The following is a 17,619-nucleotide window of genomic DNA, read 5'->3' as shown; positions in this document are numbered from 1 at the left end:
CGCACGCAAAATACATAAACCTTGAGAAATGAAAGATAACATACAGAGAATTGATAGACAACAAATTACACAAACATCATAGCTTGCCCCATGCAAGGTGAGTAAAATCTTAAAAGTACACTGTAAATTGTCATATACCTAAACTACAACGACGACAGCATCATTGTTAGCATCATTATTTATTTCTAAAGAACGTCATTTCCCACAAGTCCTTGTTTAAAAGAAATGTCGTTTTCGCTCTTGTGAATGGAGAACGCAGCCCAATAATTTGTGGGCCCACCCCTCGCTCAGCCAATAGACACTCTGTTGCTACCACCGCTTATATTTTTAGCAAGCGGTCAGCGCCGTAAAAGAACTACAAATATCCCTCCGCGATATTCGCTTAGCTTCAATTTGTGAACTATAGTATGAAAAGAAAACTTTTTTTTCATATTATGGATATTATCATTGGAATGATTTTAAATATCCCTAAACGATACTGAGTGGTGAAAACGTGAACTTGTTTATTGTATTTTATCTTTTTACCGTTATTATTGCATAATATTTAGGCGTTGCATGTAATTTTGATGCAGGCATTAACAAAATATAATAATATATATTTTTAAAAATATACTGGTATAAGAAAAGAGGCCATTACAATCGAGAGAAAATAGTTCCTGTCGTCACGGGGGTGTAGGCGAGTCACACTGTATAAATACGTCGGCTTGTCCTCCAGTAAAGTTTTCCTGGACCCTCCGACTCAACTGTCAGCTGGAGACTTGCAAGTGGTTCAAAAGAATTACTCTTCCAAGGTGAAACATGGACTCAACGTTATAAAATGCGAACAAGATCACAGGAATCAAATTAATGGTGCAAGCAAAGTAGAGACAGGTAAGTCGTACGTTGCACCCGAAAGGTTAATTTTAGTTTACTATTAGTCTTTGTGTGCGCTTGCTTATTTTGTCGCTCTAGGCTATTCACCCATACGTATATTATTGAAGCCTTTACAAGGATTGCTAGTCTTTTCTCTGTCTCGCTCTCGCTGTTTATGTTATCTTCGCCTCTAAAAGGCAGCGGCCGTCCTGTGTATTCTGTGGTTGTTGACTCTCATCCTCATTACTTGATGATGCACATTCCATGTGAAATCAACTGGCTGTTCGCCTCTCAATTAGCCTCTTCATTTGCTCACGATATTTTCCTTCGGCTTTCTCTCGGTCGCATCACAGTGACGCGAGGTTCTGCAATCCAAATTCACTTAAATTAGCAAGGTGAGGCTATAAGACTACAACCGTTAACGTTGAACCGTATTCATTACAACAAACGGGCATCTACGCTCTACAATATTATGTGAGCTAAATAAACACCGTCTTTACACTTAAAACAATGGTATTTTTTTTGACATTGTCAACTCGGCAGTGTTTTTATCATTGTGCTTTTCGTTTGCAGTTGTGTACATCTGTACTACATTATATTGAACGGTGATTCTGTTTGTTACTCGTAACAATTTTTTTTTAACACGGCCCTCCTTATGATGCAGTGCAGTTCCATGCCACTGCAAACTACACCCACAACAATAAACATGTTGATTAGTCAATACCTCTCAAACAATGCCAGTCAAAACTAAGCATTATCTTTCCAAAGGCCGCTAGTTGTATTGATCTCATTGTGTTAATTATAATGGTTACATGTCTGCCATGGTTGTCATTCTTGTGTGTGTGTTTTTAAAGCACATTAAGCACCGAGAAAATGAGCAGTCGTGTAGCTGAGATTTCACAGCTCAGTGGCACATGTTTGAAGCTCCATATAAACAATACAGTGCACCACTTGGGTTGCTCAGCCTGCAACAATTGTGCTGTAAAAACAAACAAACAAACAAAACAAACCTGAAAGCGTTTTCAAGGGTGAAGACGAAACTACAAATAATAAGTGGTAATCGCTGAAAGTAATGTATGTCTCGAAGTGAATGCACGATCTATGATGTATTTAATGCATTAATCATACCAATCTATCTTTGTTTTGGAGATTTTTTTTCTGAACTCTTACATATTTTAATCAGGTAGTGGAAAGACTCTTGACACAACACATAGTACAAAATATGTCCCTATTTATAGCACTGCTCTAACCAACCCCCATCTTGATCCTCTCAATGTCACCTTTTCTTTACGTGGAGCTAAAACTCAACCAAGTGTTCACCTCCTCAAATGCAGTATTTCGGCATGTGCAGTTTATCCGCTGCAAAAATGGAATTGTCTCTTAATCAGTTTCATCTTTCAAAGATGAAGAATTCCCATCTGGTCAGGGAAGTTGATGTGAGAGGATTGTTTTTGTGCATGGGGGAGGGGGGGGGATTGTGTGCACTGCATGTTGGGAAATGGAGTTCTGTGACGGACAAGCTGCCATTTTACAATTCTTCCTTGGACTCGCATCTTGTAATGCTGGTTTTTCATTTTTAATCTGACGTTGCCTTAGCGCGGGGATGAATGGACTGAAGCATTAAGCAGGAGGAGCGTCGTGGGATCAGATTCAGATTATAAAGGATTTATGAGGCCCGCGTCGCATCTGTCACATACATCAGTACATCCTGTGCCCTTGTCGGACTAAAAAGTATAAAATGGTGAATTCCTATTTGTGTATGTTCATGGTGACTCTGACAGCCGTGCTGCTTCCTCGTATGTTGTGGTTCTGAATCTGATTCCTTGTTACATCCTGAGTCCTTTTTTGCGCCCCCCACCCCCTCCTCTTTCCAAGCTCACCAATCAGAATTGGCATGCAACTCATGTCGTACTTAAACTAATGACAAACAACACAGAAGACGGCAAACGTAGTTCAGGTCGAGTGATGCTGAGAAATGGTGCAAAATGTTAACAAATATACAAATGAATTGCAAACGACAAAATATTGCTTGATCTCTCAACGATTGTCTGATCCTTGTGAAATACCAACATTTGTTCCACCTTATCATCTTTGCAGCCTCGAAGTCGCCGTTCGCCTCACTTGAGACGTCGACAAACAACCCCCGCCTCCAAGGTGCCTTTCAAAATGGTGACACGTGAATCACACGGTGTACAGTGAGCCAGAGGAGAGTCGAGGACATTACGCTTTGCATCACCTCCCTTTTAAAACGAGCCTCATCTCGCACGCTCGGAGCGCAGCGGCAGCCTGGTGCAGTCATGCATCTCGAAGTGAAGGTTGCCCTCAACTTCATCGTCTCCTATTTGTACAATAAGCTACCTCGGCGTCGAGCCGATCTCTTCGGTGAGGAGCTGGAGCGAATCCTGGTGTCTCGTTTCGAGGGCCACTGGTACCCCGAGGCCCCCCTTCGAGGCTCGGCGTTCCGCTGCTTGCACCTGGGAGCCCCCAGAGACCCCGTTGTGGAGCTGGCCGCCAAGAGAAGTGGACTGGATACAGAAGAGGTGCGCGCAAACGTCCCCGCGGAGCTCAGCGTGTGGATTGACCCCTACGAGGTGTCCTACCAGATCGGGGAGAAGGGTACGGTGAAGGTGTTGTACCTGGAGGACCCCCCAGGCCTCCTCAGTGATGGTGAGCGACCCGAAGGGGTGATGAGAGAGGGGAAAGGAGACTCTGAGTTGGAGGAAGCCAAGAGTTTGGGCTTCAATCCAGACGCTCAAGTGTTTGTTCCCATCGGAAGCCAGTTATCTCCTTCGCTCATGGCGCCGCTCTCCGCTTCTCCCACGCCGCCGTCCGTCCAGACCGGCCCCGCCCTCTTCAACTACCCCACCTCCACCTCGCCCGCCAACCCGGCCGCCCACTCCTCCAACACATCCACCCCTTCTCCTCCTACAAACGGGATGCCCTACCTTGCCACTCAGCAGCCCGCCTCCTCCCTCCCGGCGACGCGTCCGCAACCAATCACCTTCACGACTGCCGCTTTCGCCGCCACTAAATTTGGCTCCACCAAAATGAAGAAGTGCAGCGTGGCCGGGTCGGCGGGCGCCTCGAGCGTCGCCGTCGGAGTCCCGCCTGTCCAGCGGATGCTCTCCCATTCTCCCACCGCCATGTTGGCTCCAGAGATGCTGCCGCACAAGTCGCTCTCTCTCTCCATGCACTCCCTGGTCGGGCCCATCCCCAGCCAGCTGTCGCCCAACGCCAAAGAGTTTGTCTACCCGGGATCCCTGAGCCCCCTTTACTTCGATGCTGAACCGCAGCCCATGCCGGCTCACGCCAGCCGATTCAAGCCCCTCCACCGCGCCGGCACCCACCCGTCCTTTGACCCTTTCTCCAGCCCTCCCCCATCCCAGAGTGTGGGCATCATGGGCACCAACGGTGAGATCTCGTACATGGAGAAACCTCAATTCGCTGAGGGCTTAGGGAGCTACAACCTGCAATACCCAAGCCAGTCCTTCCAGCCCGTTGTGTTGGCCAACTAAGCCTTTATTTGTCAAGAACTGGCCCAGGAGCTCCAGATACTTTTTTTTTTTCCTTTCCCCTAACAAACTCTCCTAATACTAATGCAAGCTAACACTTAGATTTCCTACAGAGATTTAAACACGTAGCTTTCCTACAGAAATTGAAAGATACTGTCATTATCTCATGGTAAGTTTTTTTTGGCCCATCCCACGTGTTCTGCTTTGAATTCATCATTTCCATTGTTATTCATTGGATGACAAGTAATCTCATGGACACGAACTGTGGTAAAGCTCCAGTTTGCACGTCATGCTGTGGGAAAAGGACCTGGCCAAGTATTGCACTTTGCTCTGCAATCTGTTCATGCCGTGCTGGCTATTCGGAGGGGAGGAGAAGGAGGGGGGTGGGGGGGGGGAATGAAGCGGGTGGGGGTTGTCTGCGCTTGCATGTGTTGTGATGTCGTGGCTCCATGTGATCTGGGAACATCACGTGATGGCCGCCTTTGAACGCTGACATCGCAGCAGTAAATACGGCGACTGTTTATCATCAGGCAGAACGCGGCCATGGAATGTTTTGGAGACAAAGTGAGCAAATAGAAGAATGTAATTCATCCGTCAGGGGAAATTGCAGCGGGGAAGGTCGCGAGAACCTCTGTGAGGGAAGGCGGCTTTGCATCTTAACAAGACGGTGCTCACGTGTGCCGATGCCTGTCGTCATGTGCGTGAGCATACATGTAGACCTTGTACAGTGTGCGCACAGCTATAGGCACTTTTTTTTTTTTACACATTCCCGGTCATCGGTGTGTGAAGGTGAACAGGCAGCGAATTGCAGTCGGGGGGATGTTATCCAACCGTCGAGCCCAAGAGGTTTTGATAAATGGCTCGGTGTGACTTTGGGGATGTAGGGGTGCTTTTTTTTTTCCTTGGCGTGGAAAAGAAGGCAGCGAGACGGTTGCACTGCCTCAGTGGCGTCCGGTGTGTATTGACTTTGAGAGCGACGTTTTTAAAACCCAGAACACGTTGCCGGTGAGCTTAAATGGTATCGAAGCAAAAGGCTAACGCCGTTCAGCCCCTCCTTGAAATGCTCCGATGCGGAGGGAGAGCAGAAAAAGGTGAAGCTGCTTCTTGCCTCCTGGTTGTCAAGCGGACGTCGATGAATGTTCTGTTTTGTTGACGGGCTTCTCTATTTTCAGCTTGTCGCGGCCCTTCAACTCTATTGTGTTAGGACAAAATGGGCAATTTGAGCACTTTATTAGGCGGAGCTCTACTCTCATCCATATATATTTTTTTTCTTTTTTTTTTTACATTCCACTGTCATTTAAAGAGACGCAAGCACTTCAAAAATGTCTTGAAAAGGTGGAAATGGAGTCTTGCCCATTTAATGTTTCTCTAGACTGAGATGTACGTATTCGTGTTTTGTACCCAAAGACCCTAAAACTGTTTTTCCCCCCCTCGCACACCCTTTTGGAGAATGTGGAGGGAACTATTGATTTGTTTTTGTCCTGTAATTTAAACAACAAAAAAAAAGACCTGATATTTCTATATATTTTTGTTTTTGCAAACTTATTATGAAGTCCAAGAAAATGTACATATAAAATTCTTATGTTCAGATGCGTTCAGATTTGTTTAGTTTCTTACACGCTGAAGTTATTTTTGCAAAAAGTAACCTGAATATATGCAAACTGAGATAAAAATAAAAAATGTAACTATTATGTACAGAGTCCAGTATTGAATGTGTATTGTACTTTGTACGTCGGCAGTCTAAAGAGACGGGGAAATGTATTCGAGCTGGGGTTTGAAGAGCGGAATGTTTACAAAAGAGAGCTCAAAATCACTGTCCTCCTAGCTGCAATCTGAAAACGCTAACTCGCCATATCCATACCAAATCCCCGAGCAGAATTATTCCCGATGAAAACTGACATTGACCTCTTCTCCCTTTGAGTCTGACCATCTGGTCTCCGTGATATAGCCATATTCCGAATCATCATGATTTAAACAGACCCTCAATCGCCCTTGTCGAGCGCAATGTAATTGAAAAAGACCCTGCCGTGGGTTTCTACCTCTCCTCTCCCTGCATCGCATCACAATATGTTGGTCTCTGCACATAGGAAGGATGAAGGAAATGAATGTTGTGCTCTTGGCCAGCCCTGCATGGTTGAGAGGGCCTGCGGAAGCCCGGCTGGGATACCTGCATATTTTATTGCGCTTAAAAGAACTCCAAATAGGGTGTGCGTTTCAACTTGAGCGCAACCGCATTGTGGGTGTGTGGGGGTGTGTGTGTGAGATCAAAATAACCCGTTTGAGATGCAGCCCAAACTCTTACGTGCAGGTTATCCTCCAGTCGGGGAGGGGGGGGGGGTGAAGAAAAACAAGGATTTTGTATTCTGATGTTCTTTGCTTAGATCATGTTTTATTTTGCACTTTGGAATATTTCATTGTTAGAAGAGTTTATTTTCGATGTGGCATTTAAATGTGTAATTGAAAAGATGTACAAATGGTTCTTTCCTTTTCTGACTGTATTTTTATTTTTTCCTACTTTGTATCCGATCTGTACACCTTGTTGATGTTTGGAGAAAAAAAAAGTCTTTCACGAATGAAATGCAATGACCTGTTTTCTTGGAATGGGGCATTACTACTGCAGTTTCTTATTGTGTCAGATTTGTTTTTTAAGTTTGTAATAAAAAGACCAGTAAGCATGGAAAATAAGCAGATTGTCTCATTAGAACTCATTCTGTGAACATACTTCCTCTATCTCCATGGTAGTGCGCTTAAGGGGGAAAAAAAACTGAATAGTAGACCCTCTTGTCTTTCTGAGCAGCGAAATCTTCGAGTCACGCATCCAAATCTTGCAGCAAACAAACTCCAGTGATGTTTGATCAATAATTCAAAGATGAAATTCCCTGTCATGGTGAGAAGCCAGATTGCGCACCGCCCACCTCAGCAGGAGACCTCCCAGCAGCTATTACTGGAGATTTCATCACAAGGCGCACCGACCGGCTCGTAGTGTCGGATGGTGGGGGGTGTGGGGGGGCGCAACCAGCTTGTAACGTTGGCTCGCTCGCTGCCTTTCTATACGGACGTGTTGTGAGACATTCATCGTGCATGGCCGGCCTCATCCTTGACTCTCCTTTACGTCCTCCCACCCCCGCCATCTTTTTTTTTGCCCCACCTCAGCATTTGCTCTCCCATCCTCGAGCCCCTCCCTCGTCGGGATCCTCCATCATTCCCTCCACTCGATCATCTCGGCTTCCCAGAGCTCCTCCCTTGCATCCTCATACTTTGCTTTGTGAACACACGCGCACGCGCGCCCATCGTTCTTTGAGGCCGCTGCTGTTACGCAACACTGCTCCCCTGTGTGTGGATGTGATCATTACGCAACAGCTCCAACTCTTCTGGAATACTGATGGGCTGAGGGAACGGCAGGGAGGGAGGCAGAACGTGTGCGGCATCCAAACAGAAACACCATGTGTTTGCGTGTGTGCATACACGTGCGGATAAAACGGCGTGTGAAATCGCAAATTTATTGTAACGTGTAAGCCGCGCAAGCGGGCTGGAGCTGTGTGATGACAAGTCAAGGTCAAACGGAGCCCCGTTTGTCTTTACGTCTTGATTTTGTTTATTTTTTGTTATACATGATAGACGATACAGAACTATGGCACCGCAGTGTCATGTATCAATACACGGGAAGGACAATACAAAAACAACCAACAGAATAGGTTTTTTTTTGTTTTGTTTTTTTTACAGAAAGTAATGCAAAACACCCCCAAAAAATCCCCCCAAAACTTAAAATGTCCTGATACCATTAAATCATTTTTTTAATTATAGTTGCAGCTGCTTCAAATAGCCGTTAAGTTTGAGCGATGCCGAGAAAAAACAAAACAGGCCTGTTTGACCTTTCTCTTCAAATATACACATTACCATCACAAACAGGTAAAGTAAAAACATTTTCATGTAGTTTGTGCTTGACAATTTGCTTTACATCGAGGAGCATCGATCTCGTGATGCATGCACGTTACCAAACATGTGAAACAATATTTTAGTTTGTGTTGTGCATCAAATAAAAAAATACAGTAGACTCGAATAAAACGAGAGCTTGCACGTCTTCACCTTATAAGGAATCTTTTCGACCGCGCATGCAAGTGCTCTCTCTCTGTTTTTAATATTAGTGAAGCAGACTGATAAAATAGAATCTGGAATTTGTAAAATATTAGAGCATATATCTATTGTGTATATTTTCACTTCTTGCTTCGCATTGGGGAAAAATACTTGCTACATAAGGACCTACACCAGTAATTTTCTCGGTGCATAGTCAGATTTATGCACAATACTTTGAATTTAATTAAAAAAAAGAAAAAAAACTCATTGGCTGTACTGACAGTCCAACGCAGTGCATATTTTGTTTGAATGTCAATGCAAAATAACCTTCCGAAATCAGAAGCGTCCGTTATACTACACCCTCTTGAAATTGAGACAATCAAGAAAACACTGAAGCACCAACTGATCCAGTACATCGAGATATAGATCAATTTGCAGTTGATAGGAAAGAATCCACACAGTGATCAAAAGATGCCCTTTACAGCCGATGTTTGACGTTTGCCCCAACAGGAAGCGGGCCGGCGTGATGATGCGGGTCATCACATCGTCATACAGATGCTCGGCACTCATCCGCCAATCACGAAGCGCGTCTGCTCTTTAGTGAAGGTTTACAGACATAAGTACACTTGGTGTAAAATAGTCAAGACATGGATAGAAGACAAAGTTACATTGGGTTTCATGCATTACGATCCTAGACGACACAGGATCCAACTGGAAGCACAAAAAGACTTTGGGGCATTTCCTCTTCAAAGTTACATCATGGCAATTTTACACATAGTATCACTGAAATCAAACGAGCAATATAGAACGGTATTATTGCCACATTTATTGGCACACAAGCCGATCAATCACCCAGCCCCCACCCCCCAAAAAAATAGCTGAAGAGGACACCAGAGTCTTGTAACAGTCTGTGATGTACTTACTAATTAAAACAGGCAGCCAGTCTAACAACTCATTTTAAAAAAACAAAACAAAACAATAAAAATCGGATTGATGTTTTGCCAGACGGACCAGCACACTTCATTTGCCGCGCGTGCTCTCCCCTTCAGTCAACCCTTTCAAACCAAGAAGTGGCGGATGAGGTAAATACGAGTGTACCCTGCCCGGTGCGTGTTCGACACACACTTAGTATATATTGAACGGAGACAAAGAATCCCCTAGCCATATAAATCTGTTTTTAAAAACAAAGAGTTAACCCGGTGGAGTCCCTGCTTCGTCATTGGTTTCATTCGACATTTTTCCTCAAAAGGGATCTCCCGAATCTGACATAAATTGTACATCACAATCAACAGATGCATTATTACCATCAGAATAAATACAGCACTCATTGACTATTTGGCAAATAGAAGGAATCGCGTTAGATTATAAAGACACAGTCAAAATCCCTGTTTTAGGATATAAACATCTCTAGACTATCATTTATTTACAGGGTTTAAGAGCAGTCGCCTTTAGGGACGGCTCCATTTTTTTTTTTTTTTTTTTAAGAACAATCCAGTCATCACTACACTACCGAAAGGCAGGTGAGGGCTCCGAGCGCCTTCTACTTGCAGAGTGTAGTAAAATAAACATCCTTACGTCCTACATACCCCTCCACAAAAGAGAGGGCCAAAGATACCTTCAAACGGATACTTTTGACAGTCGCCTGAACCCTCCACCCCAAAAAAACAAAACAAAAGCGGCACTGTTTTTATGTAAAATTGACTCAAAGACCATATTTCTAATCAAATCTTTGATGAGGCTCGGGAAGCTGATCTGAGATTAGTACGAGGACTTCATGCATGTTTTCTATTAAAGCTCCCGTCCCTCCCACAGTGACAATAAGGTACCTTCAACCATGAATCTTCCAAGAGAAAGTGCAACAAGGGATTACACACTGGAGATGACTATACATGTGGTGTGTGCGTGTGTGTAGGTGCGTGTTACTTGACAGAAGAACTATCCTCCATCAGGTATTCTCATTTCTGTCAAGAATACTTCACACAATGCACGGTAGTGGTGGTTTGTGTTAGTCACAGTGAAGGTGGAAAGTTTTTTTTTTTTTTTTTTTTTTTTTAAGAACAATCCAGTCATCACTACACTACCGAAAGGCAGGTGAGGGCTCCGAGCGCCTTCTACTTGCAGAGTGTAGTAAAATAAACATCCTTACGTCCTACATACCCCTCCACAAAAGAGAGGGCCAAAGATACCTTCAAACGGATACTTTTGACAGTCGCCTGAACCCTCCACCCCAAAAAAACAAAACAAAAGCGGCACTGTTTTTATGTAAAATTGACTCAAAGACCATATTTCTAATCAAATCTTTGATGAGGCTCGGGAAGCTGATCTGAGATTAGTACGAGGACTTCATGCATGTTTTCTATTAAAGCTCCCGTCCCTCCCACAGTGACAATAAGGTACCTTCAACCATGAATCTTCCAAGAGAAAGTGCAACAAGGGATTACACACTGGAGATGACTATACATGTGGTGTGTGCGTGTGTGTAGGTGCGTGTTACTTGACAGAAGAACTAATCAGCTTCTCTGCGGTCATTCCTCCACCACCCGAGGTTATCGCTTCGCCCCCCTTCCCCCGACCCGATTTCAACTCCATATCTCTTCTGCCTCAATGTCTACATCCCGCTTCAGAATTGAAAGGAATCAGACACAAATGTAAGTGCGACACAATTCTATTCACAACTGATGGCGCTCGTGCTTTGGTCCACTAAAGGAAGTGCTATGCAGTGATTAAAAAAAAACAACAACAACAAAAAAGTGTGACTATGCGTTATCAGCCTGTCGTTTTCATAGTTCCTGACTTCCTTGAAAGTATCTCGAGACAACCGTATTTTTTCCTGTGTCTCTCTCCGTGGGAGTCTCGTCGCTTTCCTCTCAGTGAAGGAGCCAGGCGCTCTCCACAGACCTTCCCGTGACCACCGCTCCTAGCCTCGCCCCCAAGTGTGTATCCGACACTCCAGTTCCAGGTTCGGACCCGCGACCGGAGCTCGACACAGTGACCGGAGGTCAGCAGGAGTGCAAATTTAGATTTCCCTTATGTGTTTGTGTCTGTGTTGAATTCTGCGAGGAAGGAAGTTCTGCTTTTGTCGGATTGATAATTTGAATTTTTACCAGGTCTTTACAGCGGACCGTACTTGGCCTCATAGCGGGCCACCATGTTCTTGCAGCGGCCGCAGTCTTTCCGCATCTCTGCCACTTGCTGTCGCAGGGCTGCGTTCTCCCGCTCCAGGAAGGAGGCACGCACCGTGATCTGATTCTCTTTGAGACGCCGGGCATCACGGGAACGTTTGGCGGCCAGGTTGTTCTTCTTCCTCCTGGACCAATATTTGTCATCCTGTGCATAAATAAGACAGAATGAAAAGTAGGGATGGGTAGCGAGCCCACGTACTAAACTGGGCCCTGGCTGAATTTAAAAAAAAAAAAAAAACGGTATCGCTAAGCTCCACCCTTAACGATCCTGGAGAAATCACTCAAATTAATTTTCAATGCATTTAGGCTATAAGAGCGTTATTTTACAGCTTTTACAAAACCGATATATTTGTGGAAGCATTGTATCACAATTGGTGGGGGGGGGGGAGAGAGAGAGAGAGAGAGATAGATAGATAGATAGATAGAATAAAGCCTTTCCCAAGGACTGATATGAAGCAGAGGCCTTTTTTCTTTCCAAACTGAAGCCTTTCACGATTTGAAAATTGCATTCCACCACATTACGATGTTCATTTGAATGTGTTTCATTTCAGCCCTAGTTTACAGCAAATGATGTCACCGTTTTTGGAGCAAACACGCTCGCAAATGAGTCAGGATACCTTCTGTTCGTTGGGAACAAACACTTTCTTGGCTTTCTTGATCATGGGCTGCGGCTTGAGCTCCTCTTCAGAGAACTTGTGTTTGCGTGGGTTGAACAGCTCTCCGCCCGGCACACTGGACAGGACCAGGTCGGTCGGATCTGGCTGAAAGTTAACGTCCACCTCAATCTCATCTGGGTTGATGGGAGATGGCGTGTTACGCTCTCCAGTCACTGTCGGTACACACGTGGAAAGTGGAGCTTCGAACAAACATTCATAACAAAATGCAAGTATGCTTTATTGGATAGCGCATAACTAAATGTATGTACCGGTTCATTTTTTAGTATTACTTTATAAATATTTCAAACAAGCTCAGATGACAACCACCAACACTACAGACACAGTAGCGATTCCACTGTAATCTTTTCTTTCCCATCAGGAAACCTATTGGATGATGCATTAAGAGTTACGAAAGGGAGACTCTAACCATAAGTCAAAGAAGCTATAAAAACTGCTAATATTATGCGCTCAAAGGTCAAGGCTTTATCAGTTTCACTACATTTTGTCGACTGTCCATGGATTGTTTGCACAGTTTAGTTTGTAGCCAGAGTGAGGTACAACTTTTCCAAGATGATACGGCCCATGAAATGACTACAGTTTAAATGACAAACGAAATGGTTTTCGTTGTCATAATGGCCCTCTGAGGGAAACCAGAACTCTGATGAGGCACGTGACAAAAATGAATTTGACAACCCTCGACCACATGAATGCACATTTTCTCACCAGGATTCTGCTTGTTGACTTCCACAGCTTCCGCTGCTTTTCCCTCATGGGGCAAAGATTCCTCTTCTTGATCCTCATCTTCTTCGTCATCATCTTCCAATTTGGCGGGCAGGAGAGTGGTGACAATCACCGCTTCCTCTGGCTCTGAGGTGACCGTAGAAGTGTCGGGAGCAGGTGGGGGAGACGTGGGCGCCGAGATTGTCGTCGCGCTGGCTGCGGCCGTAACCTTCAGGGTGCTCTTGCCTTTCCCTCCAGCCGGAGTCAGCGTCTTTTGCAGCTCCTCATCCTCGAGGCTCGCCGGGATCCCGTTCTCCAACAGGAACTCATCCAGGTCCATGTACTCCAGATGGAAGGTCTCCCCATCATAGGGAATGGTCTTCTCCCAAATGGCTGGGGTCAAGGAGGCTGACACCCCTCCAGCGCTGCCCCCACTGCCTCCTCGAGAAGCCCCACCAGCGCTGGCTGCAGCAACCCCGCCCCCCACCACATCATCAGCTGAGCCCAGCTTCTCCTTCTCGAGCTCTGAATTCAACAGAAGAGGAACAGGAGTTCATTTCATCAAAAGGGGCGTCTATGATCATACCCGTTGATATTCCGATCGGGATAAAGGTTGTAACGCGAAACCAAGCCTTCTGTCAATGTTAGTGACAGACGGGGTGTTTCGGTAGCACTATACGAAGATGACAGAATGTTGCTTGGTCTGCAAACGCAGCTCAAAAAAAATTTGAACAAAGAAACAAGAGAGAAAGATGCAACATGAATCCGCCGTAAATGGGTTGTGATTGGGCGTATTTATAGTGTGGGTACGCAGAGCATGGCACTTGGAACTTTTTGTTCTTTTCGATTTCTGAGCTGCACCGAACGAACACTTCACATTCACGGACACTTTATTGACACAGAGGTCTTACCGTCGTCGCCTTCCTCCAGAATGTTGGGAGGTGGGATGTCCATAATCTTCTTTATAACAAACGGGAAAGACTTCTGCTTAGCCGCTGCGTCGACGGTTGTGTCGGGCTGAAGCGCGACAGCCACCGCTGCTTTACCGGGCATTGTTCACCGCAGGATTTAAAATATATCTTTATATTTATCAACGATACTATGGGTCACTTTCCAATTTCTGCGACGTTTAAATCCAACTGTCGACAATGGGGTACCGAGATGCGGAAACTACACTGCTACCCTTTGTGCAGTCCGTGCCCATCCAGAGCGTGTGTCGGATAGTCATGAGGCAAAAGCCACGCCCATTTAGGGCATAGTAGAAGCATATTGGTTGTTCATCCTGTCATGTGATGGCACTGTGTTCAAGGGCTACGCACTGGTCTTTATTTTTGTACTTTTTTAAAAATTGTATTTTATACGTATCAAGCGAAAACTGCCTTAATTTTTAAACACGAGTTAAATCTAAAAATGAGTCTAAAAAAGGTAGTGAGTAATTCATATCAAACCCTGTAACGACTCTTGAAAAGACACGACGGTTATCTTTACAATGTGCTCACAAACCACTCCGCAGCTATATTACAGCCTCTCACTTTCACCATCTTTTCAACCACACAAAAAATGGTTGAAAAGTACCGTACGTGGGTTTCAACCTCGCCTGCACTGAGTCGCGAGAACACTCGTGGCAAAACACGTGCCCTCCGCCCTCACCCACTCACGTGACAGTACAAACCGTGTGGGGGGCGTGGCCACGTGCTGCTCCACGCGTGCTGCTCGGCACGTGCAGCAAACCGACGTCTCGTCCTGCAACAGCTGCCACTTTTTGTCAAATAAAATTGAACTACAAAATACTAAAATTACAACATTGTATTATTATATTCATTAACCTACCAAGACCACGTAGACCCACAACTAAAAGCATAAAAACATTGTACAAATGTTTGTTTGTAAGTATGTATGTATATATATATATATATGTATGTATTTGAAAACAACTCCCTTAACTCACATTTCTCATCGCGGCCTCACGGTAGCAAAATCTATAAGTTTCTCTTTCTCACGTTCTGGTGCACGCATATTCTTCAGCGAGAGGGTGCCATTAAGTTCCGTGTTGCCTGGCAGATAACTGATTTAAGAGACACGGCGTTCAAAGTGCACATTGCCGCACTGCACGTGTATGTTTTGCCGTCCTTCGGAGACACAGAGAGCAGAGTGACTGGTCCAAATGTAGATAGAGCAATCTTTTACTAACTTAAAGGTTGCACGCATACCGTTGTAGCGATGGAAAGACGGGTATTTAAACACTGTTTTGTTTTTTAATTGCATTTTATTAAGGCTAATGATTCTTTATAAGGTAAAACAACGTTAAGTGTTGGTGGGCACTTTTAATCACCGCTTGAATATACCGGTATGTATTGAATATGAAAACAAGATGAACTGATTCTCAATACTGTCCTCTAGTGGCTATTCACATTCTTACAGCGAGACCCCCCGCCGATCACCCAAAAAGAAATAGGATAGGAAAACCTTTATTAGTCTCGCAATGGAGAAATTCCCAATTCATAGCAGCAAATACATACATCCTTTAAGCATACTCCGATTTTCCTTTTCAAAGGAAATATTTTAATTAGAGAGAATATTAAGCAGTTACGATAATGGACGGATTATTTAATTCTTTGTTTAATATTCGGGAGGGGGTGATACACTGCACATTTTCAAACAATCTGAAAAGCCTAACACATTGTAAAAATACGAAAGCCAATATAAGACACTCGTGGGGCCAAAAAAATGTATGCGGAAAATATATATACAGTGCATTGCGCATGTTCAAATAGCCAACATTATCCCTCGCAGCCAACAGGGGGCGTTTCAAAGTAAACTTTTCACTTTATTACTTTAGGAGCCCGAACATTTTGCCATGAATTTATAATTTCAGCCTGAAAGATAGCTGTGAGCATTCATGAGTCAATCAAAAAACATCCAGCTAAAGACCGCATTCAGAGGGACAATTAAGAATGTCCACACCTTGGCAACAACATACGATATGACAAACCATGAAACCAATACGGACATTAGGATTTTAGACTATGAAGGTAGTGTGCACAACAACACAACTAAAAATTCACATATGAGCAAAATAATTGTTTCACAATTTAATGGCTGACGTTAATCGCATCAAACCACAACATCAATTCTATACAATTACCGTATAGCAGAGATACTTTTAACATCGCCTGCTCTAGAAGTGAATGAAGCCACAAATAAGGCACAATAAACTACGTTGAAGACTTATCGACGATATCTGTGGGAAAAAGAGACAAATCTCACTTACCACCGTCATCAAAAGCTGGGAAAGAGAAAGGGTAGTCAGCCAAGGATCTGATGAGATCAGGAACTTCCCCTCGGTCTCCAAAGATGTGATTAAACGTTGACATCCTGAGCGATGACACAATAAACTGATGCGCAACGAGACAAGCGGCGAGTGGCACTGTCAGTGTTGTCCACTCGAGACTTTCGTACAACTTTCAATCAGCAAGTCACTCACATCACGGGGACGCCTGCATGTGCACAAGGAACTGGGTTGGAATAACCCCGTTGAGCCACGCCCTCTGGCGCGGTTGACGCGAAACGATTGGGCGAACGGATCTGCCAGTCTTACCGTGTGGCCAATCATAAAGCAAGAGGCTGGATCTAAACGCGAGAACAACAACACCGCTTCAGCACATGGTTCACACTTGAGCACATTTGCAACCACGCACAACTGCACGTGGGTGAAGTAGCTGCGTGGGAGGAAGGTGCACATGCGCCACCTAGCGGCCAAGACCATCACTACGTGATACATTCGGATACTGTATGCGTTCGAATAACTTAAATCCCTCGAGGGCTGTATATATTTTTAATGCACGTCAATCAGAGAAGCAGACCACACACATATCCAAGCATGCAAGGATAGATGTCAGACTAATGGAGACAGCAGATGGCTGTACATTTGGTATCCGGGCCTTGAGTGGAGATATCGCCGACCTAATTCTAATCTTCAGATACCACCAGAATCAATGTTTATCTAATCGCGTGACAAAAACATAAAAATAAATAAATATATTACAACATACTCATCAGAAGTGCTTATTATTAAACGTATTATTGTGTAAAGATTGTTACATAAGTGTTTTGCGAGTCGAACTTGGCTGCAATAAATTTTGCTTGGACCAGGTAATAACAGGATCGAAAACTGCTGATTTTACCGATTTCGAATTTGAAATCATGTTGGGTAAAGAAATATTCTCTTTGCTTACCAGTAGGACGGCATTGGCAATCTGGTTTACAGAGTAGATGCGCGGTGGGCCAGCATCTTTTGGCGTAGACGTGGTGCTATTTAATTCTTGTATCCCTCCATTTCCCCCAAAGAGACCAGCTCATAATTTAGAGGGAGCAGCCCATTGATCCATTTACAATGCAGACAGCAAACGGAACCGACAAACTTCATTGTCAAAGTTACGTGCGTGATAGCCAGGGGTGGTCAGTGGTCACGCCTGAAGACAAATTTGCTAAGAATCTGTCCTTTAAATAAAACATTTGATTTTTGCAGTTAAATTACAGACGCTCCCCAGCTAACGAACGAGTTACGTTCCGAAGGACCGTCCGTTGATTGAATTCGTACGTAAGTTGCTTCAGTGCTATATT

General features: G+C 44.4%; 2 protein-coding genes across 3 annotated transcripts; one reads left to right on the top strand and one right to left on the bottom strand.

Annotated features, from left to right (window-relative positions):
- Positions 1–294: 294 nt before the first annotated feature.
- Positions 295–7,049, top strand: tob2 (transducer of ERBB2, 2). Its single transcript, XM_019870927.1, has 2 exons — positions 295–870; positions 2,950–7,049. Exon 2 carries the CDS (start codon positions 3,150–3,152, stop codon positions 4,365–4,367), a length of 1,218 nt encoding a protein of 405 aa, XP_019726486.1. The 5' UTR covers positions 295–870; positions 2,950–3,149; the 3' UTR covers positions 4,368–7,049.
- A 4,220-nt stretch (positions 7,050–11,269) lies between these two features.
- tefb (TEF transcription factor, PAR bZIP family member b) lies at positions 11,270–16,511 on the bottom strand. 2 transcript variants are annotated; one of them, XM_019871003.1, is made up of 4 exons: positions 16,268–16,511; positions 13,000–13,521; positions 12,238–12,449; positions 11,270–11,765 (listed from the first exon to the last, which is right to left on the bottom strand). In XM_019871003.1, exons 1-4 carry the CDS (start codon positions 16,368–16,370, stop codon positions 11,550–11,552), a joined length of 1,053 nt encoding a protein of 350 aa, XP_019726562.1. In that variant the 5' UTR covers positions 16,371–16,511; the 3' UTR covers positions 11,270–11,549. The 2 variants fall into 2 exon arrangements, with proteins under 2 accessions (XP_019726562.1, XP_019726561.1); XM_019871002.1 differs by lacking the exon at positions 16,268–16,511 and adding an exon at positions 13,908–14,577.
- Positions 16,512–17,619: the final 1,108 nt, after the last annotated feature.

This window comes from Hippocampus comes, unplaced genomic scaffold (assembly GCF_001891065.2).
Source record: "Hippocampus comes isolate QL1 unplaced genomic scaffold, H_comes_QL1_v1.1 scaffold343, whole genome shotgun sequence".
Lineage (NCBI taxonomy): Eukaryota > Metazoa > Chordata > Actinopteri > Syngnathiformes > Syngnathidae > Hippocampus > Hippocampus comes.
This window is presented reverse-complemented; position numbering and strand designations above follow the sequence as displayed.